This window comes from Penaeus monodon, chromosome 35 (genome assembly GCF_015228065.2).
Source record: "Penaeus monodon isolate SGIC_2016 chromosome 35, NSTDA_Pmon_1, whole genome shotgun sequence".
In the NCBI taxonomy this organism is placed as follows: domain Eukaryota; kingdom Metazoa; phylum Arthropoda; class Malacostraca; order Decapoda; family Penaeidae; genus Penaeus; species Penaeus monodon.
Genome location: NC_051420.1, coordinates 35,385,695 through 35,401,223, shown reverse-complemented (window position 1 = coordinate 35,401,223; position 15,529 = coordinate 35,385,695). Strand labels below are relative to the sequence as shown.

The window sequence follows — 15,529 nt, the reverse complement described above, 5'->3', positions numbered from 1 at the left end:
AAATCAATAGTGGCCACATGAGAGTAACAAAAAATTTTGGAGAAAGGCCTTAAAAAAAAGCGGGGGTAAAAGTTATGTTAAAAGTGTATTCCTTTGCCTTGGCAAAGTCATTTTTTGAGACACATGAGAATTCATACAAAAGAGAGACCATATATTTGTGAGGTTTGCAATAGGGTTTTTGTGATGGCAGTAATTTCAAGACACATGAAAACGCATAGAAATGAGCGGCCTTATGGTTGTGATTTTTGCAACAAAGCTTTTTCTCAGAAATGTAATTTATTGGCTCACATAAGAACACATACAAAGGAGAAGCCCTTTATTTGTGAAGAATGTGGAAAAGCATTTTCACAGAAAAAAGGTTTAGAAGAACACTTAAGGACACACACAAAAGAGAAGCCTTACAGCTGTGAAATATGTGGAAAGTCATTTGCTGTGAAATCTAGTATGATAAAGCACCAAAGATTACATACAAATGAAAGCCCCTATGGTGTGAAAATTTGTGCCAAGAAATTTACTGCAAAAGTATGTCTGGTAAGACACATGAGAATACATACAAAGGAGAGGCCATATCAATGTGACATATGCAGCAAGTCTTTCATTACAAGTGCAAATCTAGCATACCATGTGAGGGCACACACAAAGGAGAGGCCATATACCTGTGAAGTATGTAATAAGTCATTTCCATATAAAAGGGCTGTAGTGTTGCACATGAAAGTACATTCTGATGACAAGCCCTATACGTGCCGTACATGTAGTAAGTCTTTCAAGGACAGGACTAATTTGGTAAATCACTTGAAAAGACATGCAAATGAGAGGCCTCATAGTTGTGACTTTTGTGGTAAAGCATTCCTATTTAAAAGAACTTTAGTGCAGCACATAAAACTTCACACAAACAAAAAAGATCATAGCTGTCAAGTGTGTAGTAAATCATTTATTTCAAAATGTAGTTTGGTGAGGCATCTTAGAGTGCATTCAAAGGTGAGGCCCTATAGTTGTGAGGTTTGTAACAAATCATTTCCAGATAGAAGTAGCCTGTCAAAACACATGAAAACACACACAAAGGAAAAGTCTTTTACTTGTAAAGTGTGTAATAAGTCATATGCATGGAAAAGTGTTCTAATGTTGCACATGAAAACACATAGTAATGAAAGGCCTTATGTCTGTGATATATGTGGTAAGACATACAAACATAAAAATAATCTAGTAACTCACACAAAAACACATACCCAAGGTACCCAGGATAAAAAGAATACCCAGGATACCCAGAAGAATCCAAATCTCTACCTAATAATGCTTCCTCCTATACATCTCCTATATACACCCTTACCTTTACCCAATAATCCCCTGGAGCCAACTCACCTGGCTGCCAAGGATGTATGCTCATAAAATGTTATCAATGATACGTAAGACAATGTAAAAAGAAGAGAACCTGAAGGCTGTACATGTATGTATAAATAGATTGATAGGAATATAGATATATTTATATGCATATGTATGTATTTATATGCATTATACATATACATATATATATATAAATATATATATATATATAAATGTATATATGTAAATGTATATATAAATGTATATATAAATGTATATATAAATGTATAATAAATGTATAAATATATATATATAATATATAAATATATATATATATATATATTTATATATATATATAATATATTTATATATTTTATATATATAAATTTATATATATATATATATTTATATATATATATGTATATGTATAATGCATATAAATACATACATATGCATATAAATATATCTATATTCCTATCAATCTATTTATACATACATGTACAGCCTTCAGGTTCTCTTCATTTTACATTGTCTTACGTATCATTGATAACATTTTATGAGCATACATCCTTGGCAGCCAGGTGAGTTGGCTCCAGGGGATTATTGGGTAAAGGTAAGGGTGTATATAGGAGATGTATAGGAGGAAGCATTATTAGGTAGAGATTTGGATTCTTCTGGGTATCCTGGGTATTCTTTTTATCCTGGGTACCTTGGGTATGTGTTTTGTGTGAGTTACTAGATTATTTTATGTTGTATGTCTTTCCCCCATATACACAGACATAAGGCCTTTCATTACTATGTGGTTTCATGTGCAACATTAGAACACTTTTCCATGCATATGACTTATTAAAACACTTTACAAGTAAAAGACTTTTCCTTTGTGTGTGGTTTTTATGTGTTTTTTAAAAGGCTACTTCTATCTGGAAATGATCTGTTACAAAAACCCCACAACTATAGGGCCCACCTTTGAATGCCCCTCTAAGATGCCTCACCAAACTACCTTTTGAAATAAATGATTTACTACCCCACTTGACAGCTATGATCTTTTTGTTTGTGTGTAGTTTTTTTTGTGCGCACCTAAAGTTCTTTTAAATAGGAATGCTTTACCACAAAAGTCACAAACTATGAGGCCCCCATTTGCAGTCTTTTCAAGGGGATTTACCAAATTTGTCCCGTCCTTTAAAGACTTACTACATGTACGGCACGTATAGGGCTTGTCATCAGAATGTACTTTCATGTGCAACACTACAGCCCTTTTATATGGAAATGACTTATTACATACTTCACAGGTATATGGCCTCTCCTTTGTGTGTGCCCTCACATGGTATGCTAGATTTGCACTTGTAATGAAAGACTTGCTGCATATGTCACATTGATATGGCCTCTCCTTTGTATGTATTCTCATGTGTCTTACCAGACATACTTTTGCAGTAAATTTCTTGGCACAAATCTCACAACCATAGGGTCTTTCATTTGTATGTAATCTTTGGTGCTTTATCATACTAGATTTCACAGCAAATGACTTTCCACATATTTCACAGCTGTAAGGCTTCTCTTTTGTGTGTGTCCTTAAGTGTTCTTCTAAACCTTTTTTCTGTGAAAATGCTTTTCCACATTCTTCACAAATAAAGGGCTTCTCCTTTGTATGTGTTCTTATGTGAGCCAATAAATTACATTTCTGAGAAAAAGCTTTGTTGCAAAAATCACAACCATAAGGCCGCTCATTTCTATGCGTTTTCATGTGTCTTGAAAGATTACTGCCATCAAGCAAATACCTCTATTGCAAACCTCACAACCTATATGTCCTCTCTTTTGTTAGGAATTCTCCTGTGTCTCAATAAATGGCCTTCGCCAAGCAAAGGAATTAACTACATAATTTACAGCTATAAGGCTGTTCATGCATGTACTCCATGTGACCATCTAGTGTTGAATTTTACCGAATAGGCCTTGTTACATAAACTCACAAATGTAAGGTTTTTCCTTGTATGTACTCTCCATGTGGGCCACAATATATGAGATTTTTGGAGAGAATGACTTGTGACAAATGTCACATAAAAAGCTTCCATCGTATGCATTGCCGAGTTGTTCCACCAACTCATTCTCGCAGAGAATTTTCATGCCAACACCTTCACAAAGGAAATGTTTCTCAATTGACACCGACTTTTGTGTGGCCTCTCAGCCCTTTTTCCTGAACACCATCTGATGAACACTTACTCTCACCATCTTGTAGATAACGTGGATCTACATCTCACACACCAAATGTCCAGGCTACACAACGCTCGTTGCCAAGATTTTTGGACTCTTCAAACACTGGTTGTCCTTTTTACATTACCTGAATCTTCAGTTTTTATATAGATAGCAGTTCTTCATGTATAACATCAAAAATTTCTTCATTGATACCCTACTGATGGCAGCCACACTCTTCATCCTTATATCGATGGATTTCCAATGAGTTACCATGATATGTTGCTTCAAATGTACATGATCCATGATGGGCAGTCGAAGTCACCCTTTCACTAGCCCATAACAATCCTGAAAAAGAAAGAAAACCAGCGGAAGTGAGCATTCTTTCAGCTGAGTCAAACTGTGTAAAATTTGTCCCTTCCATTTTGATAACTATTAACAAAACTATATAAAAATGTAAAGACAAACTTTTAGCTATATGAAGAATAGTGATACACAATATCCTCACAGGAATACATAATGAAAGGTTATAATGTGGGACTGTCATTTCCAGTAGTTTGCTCAAGCATATAGTCTATATATATAATTTTAAAATATTATTTAAAAAAGTAATGCCTACATTCTTACCCAAGAAAAGTTAATACAAAAGAGTACAAATGTTGGATGTTGCTCACACCACAAGAGGCGGGGGGGGGGGAGTAATAGAGGTGACAGGAATAAGGAATAAGATAGGAAGGGATCATCACTCTTTACATTGGTCATCTCATCCTCATTTTCAACCAGGTTTCTTGCAAAGGAATCAGGAAAGGTGGAAGAGGATGGGTGAGGATTGCCACGCATTCTAGGTTCAATATGACGCCATTTAATTGCCTAATATCAGCTGCGCTTTTGTCACTTTTACTCCTTTTTATCCTTTTCATCTTATCTTGTAATGGCAACACGTGTCAACGCTTAGCTTTAAGTAGGTTTTGGAGCAGTTGTTTTGGTGGCTGAAAATTGGACTTGAACTGTTCCTGTATACTGCAGTTCTCACTACTGCAATGCACACGTATCTTTAGTATTTGATACATGTTTACATATTCTGGAATTTATGGTTTTATTCTATTTTTGTCTAGTTTCACACTGTTGCTTTCATTTTTTGTTTCTTATTAGTTTCTTATGTGCTTGCAGACATATGTATGTAAACTTTCAGAACCTCTAATGATGGCAGTGGAAATGCGATTGATCTCAGTGAATTTTTTTTTTTTTTTTTTTTTTTTTAAATTGCCCTGTCCCACAAGGACGTTGGCAATCATGGACTTCACTTCACTCCCAGCCCCTGCGGTCTTCAAAGTTCTCGCCCCTCATTTTCGTCCATCCGTCCATCCACCCATGCTTGCTGCCCATGGACTGCCGTACCGAGCGAGGAGTTCGAGTTATTGACAGGAACTCCCTTTGCGCTGTTTGTTTCGTTCTTTTATTCATCTCCCCATTCTTTGTCATTTAAGTGATTTAAGAGAATTAAATGACAAAGAATGGGGAGATGAATAAAAGGAATCCCCTGTGTGTGTGTGTGTGTGTGTGTGTGTGTGTGTGTGTGTGTGTGTGTGTGTGTGTGTGTGTGTGTGTGTGTGTGTGTGTGTGTGTGTGTGTGTGTGTGTGTGTGTGTGTGCCCGCACACACACACGTGTATGTATAAATAATATACCGAATATGTCGAGGGCCATAATCCTATGAAGCAAAACCTCTTATGGTTCTTTCTCAGTTATCCATTTGGGAATTATAAAGAAGCTTTCTTACAGACAGGGCTAAATACTGACATTTGGAAAATATAATTTTGCTCAAATATAGGTTTGCATAATAAAAAGCAAAATTCCCTACTTACTAATTCCAAAAGGTGCAGTTGTCCTTTTTCCCCCATGAATTCAGAGAAATCGCAACTACTGGTATACTGGTATACTGTGAGGGGAAACCGCTGGAAACCTGCAAAATGTAGCACTGATACTACTCAACAAAGCATGTGTTTCAAAGACACTGATATCTTGGAAATATTGTCATTAAATATTTCAAGTCATTAAAAAATTCAAACAAATTGAATTATATTTACATATTAGTACCATTACATGCTTTCAACATGCAGGAAATCTAAAGAAACAACAAATCTCTCAAAGATAAGCTTTTTTTTTTTTTGTAATAAAACTATTAAATATAATAAATATACAGAAAAATGTTTAGCTAAATTTGAATATACATTAAATTTTAAAAAGTGTGCAGGCTGTAGTAAATTTGCCTTGGCTTCCCATCTCCATGATTACAACTTTCTCCCCTTCCTTGCTTCTACCAGCTTCTTCCTGGCTTTCAAAATTACCTTTTTTCTACATCAGATTAACAGACTAAAGTTGTTGAATATACATTATGTCTATCTATATACATACACACACTCAACTCTGCTAGCAAGCATACTGCTATTGCAAATTACAGATAGTATGCCTATATCTGAAGTTAACATGGTTATTTGAAAATTATGTTGGTTATTCTAACTTTGATTGTCAACATCATTAACTGTCATTAGGTAATGATTGGCCAATTATTACACCCTCACCAGTGAACGAGCAGTATGCTCTTGACCAGAACAAGTATGATCTTGACCAACAACCTGTCAACCAACTCCTACCCTCATTAAATATGAAATTAACTGTGACTATTGTATGTTCTTAATAAATTCAGTATCAATATCCTTGTTTCATGTTCTCAAAATAATCAGCATTTATGTTGCTCATTAAATTCAGTATAAATATTTCTTATTCTATGTTGAGCCACAGCAAGCACACAGACCAAAATCCAGGCAGTAGTTTCTTGAGTGGCAACTCTCCTGCATGTGCGGCTTGAAAGCCACACACACACACACTCACATGAAAAATGAAGTCTTACCTCCATTTTGCAATGCTATTAGTCCTTTTTTTCTGCTGAAATATTTCTGCTGTTTTGCCATTTTATGAAGAGACGTTACTGTCATTTTTTTTTTCTTTATGAAGAGTTATACAAATTGCCTGGAGCCAATGGGTTAAGTGAATGGGAGATACAATTTCACTGCAGCAAATTGAAACTGATCCTCTGTCTTGCTATTAATTACAAAATGACTCCTTTGCTTCTACCAAAAATTAGCTCTCTTCAAACCACACCTTTGCACTGAGAAACACCATTATTTTCTTTGATTCCATACCCTCTCTGAAGTAACTGGTATCTAATTCATATTTTTTAATAAACGTGATGGGCTTTGACATCACACTATGTTGGATACTAATATCTATTTTTTTTATCACAGTTACTATATTGTTTTAAAAATGCCCAGTAACCAAAACAACACAAGCTAAACATTTCTTGCCAGCACATGAACATGAAACTTATAGAACTCTAAAAAAAAAAAAAAATCCCTGTAATGAAAATGCATGAGCAGCTTATTGCACAGAATTGTATAAATAGATGTAAAAAAATATATTAAAACAATACATGAAATACATAAACATGCTGGAGACAGTATTGACAATTACAAAATTAATATTTTCAGAGGTATGTGGTAATACACAAAACTTACTGACATCGCAAAAATTCAGCTGCAGCAAGAAGTTTAAATTTTTAAATAAGAACAATATGTGAGTGCACTCAAATTTTCTTTTCACTGTCATGGTATTACTTATACCATACAGAATAGGAATACATAATCAGTTTCCTGTAGTTTGACCACATAAATATGTATTCTTATACACACACACATGACATAGAACATAGATATATATGATATAGATAGATATATCTATATATAGAGATAACAGATATAGCATATTATAGTGAGAAAGATATGATATATGAGTATTAATTATATATAGATAAATAGAGAGATAGATAGATAGATATTAGTAGATATAATATATATATATCTATATATATATATATATATCTAATTAGAGTATCTAGAGATATATTATAGCTATAGTATAGATAGAGATATATATATTATAAGATACATATATATTATATATAATAGATATATTATATATATAATATTATATAGATATATATAGTATATATATAATTATATATATATTATATATATTTATATAATATCTATATATATATATATATTATTATAGATATATATATATGCTATAGATGATATATGCTCTATTATAATAGTATATATAGAACAATAGAGAGTATATATATATATATAATATATATATTAGGAGAGTATATGATATATATATATATGATAGATAAGTATAATAGAGGTAGATAGATACGCTATATATATATAGGATAGCTAATATTATGTATATATATAATATGGATATATATATGAGTATATATATATATATATATATATTATATACATATATATATAGAATATATATATATATATTTAATATTACATATTATATATATATATATATATATATAATTATATACGTAGACATATATATATATATATATATATATACATTATATATAGATTATATAATATATAATATCTGCATTATATATATTATATATATTATAGTATATTATATTATATACCATATATATATCTATAATATATATATCTATATACATATTATATATATATATATTATATATATATATATATAAAATTATATAGAAATATAATATATATACCTAAATATATATACATATATAAGATATATATATAGATTATATGTATGATATATATATAAATATATATATATATAGATAAATCTATATAATATAAAATATAGTATAATATATATTAACTATATATATATACAATATTATATATATATATATATATATATATATATACAGATATATATACATAGAATATATATATATATATATATATATTAATATATATATCTATATATATATATAAAATATATACATTATATATATATATATCTATATATATAAAATATCTCTACAACATTATATATATATATATATATATATATATATATATATATATATATTCTATATACATATATAATATATATATAATATATAAATATATATAGAATATATATTATATTAGATATATATAATATATATAACTATATATAATATATAATATACATATATATATATATATATATATATATAATATATATTATAATATATATATTATTACATATAATATATATTATATTACATAATATATGATACATATAATAAATATCAGTGGATTAAAGTGAAATTGTAAATGGGGATGTGGTTAAAGGATAGGGCATCAGATCAATGGAGGAGTATGGGTGAGGAAGGGAGAATAACACTGATATGATGAAACTTTGTCAGGAGCTATTATGAAACAATCAAAGGATTATACAGTAAGAAATGATAGTTGAAAAGTAGGAGAAGAATCAGAGGATGAGATAAGGGAACAGGGGAAGGGGTTGAAGCATCGGAAAGAATGTCAGGAGGGGAGGGTCCAGAGAACATTGTTGTGTGGCATCATAGAGGACGGGAGCAGCAAGTAGGGGTAGGTAAGGATAATGGGGAGAAGAAGGGGAATGGTGGATGCACATGGCAGAGGAGAGGATGGAGTATTTTTTGGGTGAGTGGGAGGAAGGAGGTAGGGGTGAATTGAGGGGAGGAGGATATTGGCAAATATTTGATGTTAAAGCAATAGGAATAAAGGGATTAGAGATGATGAAGGAGTGAATTATTCTTCTTTAGTCATTGTTTAGGAAACCTTGGATGTCTTCAAGAGGGGAGTTGGCTTGGTAGGTCTCAGAAAACAAAGGTTGTCCAAGGAGCAGAGAAAGAGATGATGCAGCGAGAGGATGTGGTAGATGATGGGAGTGGACTTTTAGAAGGAGTCTGGTGCGACAGGTAGAGTGAGGAGGAGGAAGTGGTAGATTTGGAGTATCTGGATTTTAGACTGGAAAAGGAATTTGACTTGGGGAGAGAGGGAGTAGAGATAGGATGGCTTGAGAGTTAGAGGGAAGACGATACTGGGGGCGATGGTAAGAATTTTGAGATGATAGGAGGGGGACAGAGCAACGTAGTTTTGGAATAGGTAGAATGAGAAGAAACCTCATCAGCATGCTTCTTGTCTGGCCCAAACTAGGCTCACTCTATTTTTGGGCTGAGGTTCTAGTTTGAATGTGAGACTGCTACCTTATGTTCAAAGCTTGTAGGCAGGGCAGCTCCTATGAAAATACATTAGGGATCCATCACAATTAGCACACATGCGTGATTGAGCAAAGCCAATTTTGAATGTCATGACCAGGTGGGCCAAAGAGGGCAGGTGGGTGTGGAGCCAACAGTGGTTGGGCTGGGTAGCCAAATGCCAACATTGACAGGGAAGAGGTCAATAGATCAGACGGGGAGGACACTCCACCAATATAAAACTTCATGGGGAGGTCATGTCTACAGAAGCTAATCTCAGTAATATTGGTGTAGAAACCTTAATTGGCCAGTGGGTAAATAAAGTAGCACGGGACGCCACTGCATCATAGTTTTCGACGAGACATGCGAGGCAAGTCGTTTCAGCCTGACCTGGCCTTGTAGATGGAGAGAGGCAATCAAAGAGACGGAAAAACAGTATTAAGGGAGGAGTGAGATTGGGCAGGAATTAGGTTGCCAATCAGGTCACTCAGGGTAGCTTGTGGCACGCGCTTGAGATCAGAGTAATTGTGACAAGGCCTGAACATCAGTATGTAAAGGAAACACTGTCTACTGGTTTTTGGAGACATGTTGGTATGAGAAGGGTATTGTCAGAGTACAGGGCTGCGTAGGGGGAATAACAAAGAATTGACCCACTTGCTGGACTAAACAGGGTATTTCAAAAGGTTGTAGATGTGGAAGAGGTAGATAGAAGGACGAAGGTGGAAGAAGATGGGTGGCGAATGGCGATAGATAATACTGTTGGGAGATGACTCTAAGAGAGGACAATAAGAGTAGTAATAGGAGGGGGGAGAGGCTAGACAATGAAGGAAGACTGTGCAGGTAGAGATGGAGTGAGAAGAATTTTGGAGAGAGGAAGGGGTTGTAGGTGAGTAATGACCTGGGGGATGATTAGAATGGATAGAGTTGACTGCAAACCATTGAAGGAGGGGTAATGGTAATCAGTGAAGCTGTGGTCAAAGGAGAGAGGGGTTGGAAACCAATGAAATTCAAATTAGATAGGGTAAGAAGATGAAGAGACAAGCCTTAATGGCTCCTAATAAGGGTAAATCTTCATTTCTGGCCATGGTGAGCCTGAAAATAAAGGAAGAGGGACCGTCTAAACACTGCAGCGTCTTCATGAGGGTGTAAGGGCTAGACATTTAACCAAAGGAATACGGTGACAATGGACTCCCAGAGGCCATTCATGACTGACACAAGCCAGCTTTAAGCCTTTCAGTATGGCTCTCACACTTCAGAAGGGACAGAAGGTGTAGATGAAGCAATAGAATGAAAGGAAAGGGGGAGAAGAATCGCGACAGCAAAGTTAGTTGAGGCAAGAGCTGAAGGTCAAGTATGGGTGATCCTGACATTGGCCCTCAGTCTCCATCTCCTAAGCCTCCTACGGACAACAACAAGCAAGGGATTAGGGGACAAGTCTAGCAAGTAGAAGTAATTCTGTTCATATAAAACATTTATATCCCAACATCTTCCGTTAATCTGTGGTCTATGTGTGGCTTGCAGCCCCTGGCCCACACGAACACTCCTGTGCCCTATCAAGACTCCTTGCCTACACTTTGCAGTATCATTTTTTTTGCCTACAGATTCTTCTATTGCTCTACGGTCTATTATTTTGTATTTGTTTTGATGTATCAAGACAGTATAAATTTATTCACTAAAGCAGACTCCATAATTAACATCTATGTAAATCTACAACTCAATGCAGCAACATCTATGATATGTAATATTGTGTTTTTTCTCTTTTTTCTGTAAAAACCCTACAATGCCAGTTATGACAGGCTTGAACTAGTTCCTGAGTATGGAAATAGTGTTTCATTCCTATAGCTGGTGCTCTTTCAGGGATAACTCATAGATGGTACATTCCACCCTCATTTACAGGTGGAAATAAAGCAAGAACCCCTTCCAAAGTGATTTACACACAGAAAAAAATAATAATAATAACTCTAGGGGCAATGTGCACCACGTTACCATGTTTTACCAATACAAGCCTTCGTATGGGTGGCACCGAAGTCAAACCCGACAATGTGATGTGGTTATTGCCAGAATACATTTAGGTTACAGAATGTACTGGCAACTGCATGGTGCAAGAAGTGCAGGAATCGGACTCTAGATGTTTAGACTGTGTGAACGAAGAAAACAATGCGAAGGTTTTTGGAGCACTAATCTCGGAATGTCATGTGATACAGCCCTTCAGACCACCTAACATGAGGTATAAAGAACCATGTGAATATTTCATTTCATCTGATACACTGGAAGATATAGTTGTATTATATCCTAAATTCATTATGTAACAACTACCGTAAACAAATGACAGTGTTATGAAAACACAGTGGCAAAAGCATATCATAGTAATATTATTTGTATGATGTATGATTTATGTCAGATATATATATAAATTGTAATCATGATTGCCCACACCTGAGCAGATAGCCAGGGTGGTCAATAAACTTACTTAACTTAATAATCTAGTGCACCCATACACAATGTGTGGTGCCTGTGCTCTAGTTGTAAAAGGAGTTAATGAATTTTTGGTGCTCACGTAACTCACCAGCCAGTGTCATGAGAGTAGTGATGTGATCATAGTTATGTTTGTGAGGAAATCTGAAATATTACCTCTACCAAGTGCCAAGTACTGTCATGGTGCCTGTTAGAGCTGTGTGCCCCAGTTGTCCCAAGAATTATATTACACTTGTCACAGGGCAGGCAAGCCAGGCATGCCAAGCGCTGCAGTCACCCCCACGATGGGGGGAAACTGCAGTGTAAATATGGCGGGGGGAGATTTGGTGGATGACTGTCCTATCCACCCCAAGGCTTCAGTCTGTAGTTGAGTGGATAGCCCCACTAAACCCATCCCCATACAACAGGCATGTGCGGAGGGAAGAAATGCTGGTGATTTCAACACCAAGGGGACACCCCCCTCGACACCAGTGCCGATAACCAGAATGGGCATGTCAGCTCTAACAGTAGTGACAAACACTACCAAGATCCCTGTGACATCAAGTCAGACATGGAGTCCAATGATGCAACCAGACCAGCCCTGACCTGATCACATGCCTCATCAACTAAGGCCTGTTGACAAAGCTAGGACCAAATGTTTGAAATGGTTAAAAGTACTTTCATGTTTACGACTGCTATGTGTAATGAAATCTGTAATCATGAAGTTGTATATTTATGTCAATCTAAAATCCATATTAGAGGATATGAAAACATGAAGTACATATTGCTTAATAAAACACTTTCACATATGGAGAAATTCACAATCAAATTTATACCATAGAATAGTATTAACCCTAGGCTAAATGACAAAGTTTTATATTCCTAAATATAATATTGATGTTATTTGCGTGCAAGAACCTTTTGCTGCTGCAACTGCCAAGATGAAAATAACACCTTCAATTAAAGGATATTATTCATATGTGAAACAGCCATATGTGGAGGTAACAACACAAACTCTTAAAGACAGACAGCCCCCAAGCCCCCGATGAATCAAGGTGGATCAATGACCCCATTCTGGCCAAGGACACAAATGAGTCCAGGAGCCTGCTAACTATTATAAAGATAATATGACTTCAGAGAATCTTGTACGGTTTCTAAAGCCAACAAGGAATTCAGCAAATTAAAAATTCAGATTCATAGTAAACACTAGGAACAATTCTTGCAAAATATTATTAGTCAAACTTCTATTACTAGGTGATATACCACTTGAGGACAAAGATGCCATTATTTGCTATGCCAATGATATTTGCATTAAATCCTCATCCAAGGAGAGAATGGAACAGATTCTTGATATGCTTACAGCAAGGGCTATTGAGTGTGGCTTGAGAATCTCAACTGAAAAAAATTAACTTAACCCAAAGACAATCACTCTGCTAAGTTTTCATGACGCTGAACTAGACCTTGCCACCAATACAAATACCTGGGGATGCTTGTCAATGATGTAGAGTTCATCAGAAACCTAAAGAAAAGGCTGTGAGAGCAGCTGAAGCCACTTAGGATACTTGTTGGCAAAGACCATGGTATTATTGTCAATATTGCTAGACTCTTTAACCTGTCGTACATACAGTCTGTCATAGATTATCAAACATTGCACCTAGTGTTGTTCAAGAAATCAGAGTGTGCTAGTCTGAAAAAAATTCAAAATGAGGCCATGAGGATTATTCTTGTTACCAATAGAACAATAAGGATTGTGAAAATGAGAACAAAACAGAATTTATCTTCTCTTTATGAAAAAATATTATAGACAAATACATTCAGTGTCAAATCAATTAGAGAATCCCTCCACTGAACAGAATTCCAAATACAACTAAAACACTGAATAGTGGAGATAACTTTATATGACAGTACCAATTCATACTCAAATCCATGGGGTACAGCTCTACAGAAAACTATCATTAGAAAATCATGCTAAACATTCTGACACAAACAATACTTTTTGAAATATAGTTGTTAATCCAAGGAAATTGTTGGTACCCCTGGTTTTCCAACTACTGAGGGTTATGTGTGGTAAAATATGAAGTAGGAGGCTTTAAATTTGCAGTTAATGTATAATGATATAATACTTTGTCACTGATCAATAAACATTCTTATACTTTTGTTTATTTGATAAATGACAAGAGAAGACAAGTGTTACTGGGTATTGCCAGGGGGGGGGGGGGGTGGGGGGGGGGGGGGGGGACAACGTGATATGCAGGTGCTACTCACACGCATATTACTATCTATTACTAATGACTACGGACTTATTGCCATAATCCAGAATCAAAAACAAGGAAAATAAGATACTGTAAATAATTCAAGTTTACTATTTTGTGTTCCCTCACCCGGCTTCCAGAACACAATTTCAAGCATGAGGCATAGTGTATCTTGACTGCCCAAAACACAGGCCTTCCTCACATAGAAGACATTCCCATGATCCAAGGCATTATTCACAACTGCGATTCCATTGCCAAGTGTTGGTTTGCCACATATATTGTGACACAGCCTCCCACACATCGTCAGTTGGGTTGAGATCCAGAGACCGGTGGCTGTGGCCGTCCCCCCCCCCCAGTTGGTGTCGGCGGTATTTACGAAAAAAATCCCAGACAACCACAGCTGGATATGGATGAGCTGATTTTCTGGAGTAAGGTTGAAGGATCTGTTTCAGGAAACACCAAAAGCCCTACTTGTGGAAGAAAAACCTCATCAAGGATTTAAAACACTTCTGCTGACAGTAAATCAGCAAGGGCCGACATCTGCAATTTGCATGTATCCACCAAAAACATGATTCGGCCACTCCTCTTGCTCGTCATCACATTCTCTGTTCAAATATGTTAAAATGATAACACTACAGTAGATTAAAAAAATTGACATATATGAAAATGTTTTAGCATTCATTCTAATTAAACAAACCATCGTCTTCGAAATAGCGCAGCGTAAGGGTAGTTGAAAATAGGAGGGAGGGTGATGAACGTCATTACCTACCTGGTGTTTCGTCAATACCATACGTAAATCTCACAGCATTGGGTGCCTCAGAAGAAAAAAATCATTGCAGTGTTATCATTATATTCTAGCAGGCCTGTTCCTTGGGTGAATATTGCAAGACATATCATCCTCTCCACGCGGAATAAGAGGAATCCATAGGAATTTGGAACGACTATTCAAACATTATGAATCAGAACGAGACCAATTCGAACCCCAAAATACGAACCCTTCCATAACATAGGTTCTGTTAATTATTGAATGTTTCATACACCCCTCCTAAATGATAGTTTTTGTGTGTAGCTGTAAACAGTAACATGTAAAAAAATTAGCTCAGATGAAATACTGAGTAAGTGAGATCCTACAGGTAATTTCGTCCACTGTGGAAAATGTTGACTAATTAAATGTACTTTATCCGACTGACCTCAAA

At 35.3% G+C, this 15,529-nt stretch overlaps 2 protein-coding genes across 2 annotated transcripts; one reads left to right on the top strand and one right to left on the bottom strand.

The window, feature by feature from the left end:
* Positions 1–501: 501 nt before the first annotated feature.
* Positions 502–1,479, top strand: LOC119595173 (gastrula zinc finger protein XlCGF8.2DB-like). Its single transcript, XM_037944342.1, has one exon. The coding sequence runs from the start codon at positions 541–543 to the stop codon at positions 1,384–1,386; it is 846 nt and encodes a 281-aa protein (XP_037800270.1). The 5' UTR covers positions 502–540; the 3' UTR covers positions 1,387–1,479.
* Positions 1,480–1,874: 395 nt separating this feature from the next.
* LOC119595312 (gastrula zinc finger protein XlCGF8.2DB-like) lies at positions 1,875–3,810 on the bottom strand. Its single transcript, XM_037944469.1, has 4 exons — positions 3,726–3,810; positions 3,275–3,446; positions 2,428–3,077; positions 1,875–2,029 (listed from the first exon to the last, which is right to left on the bottom strand). The coding sequence occupies exons 1-4, from the start codon at positions 3,808–3,810 to the stop codon at positions 1,875–1,877; spliced, it is 1,062 nt and encodes a 353-aa protein (XP_037800397.1).
* Positions 3,811–15,529: the final 11,719 nt, after the last annotated feature.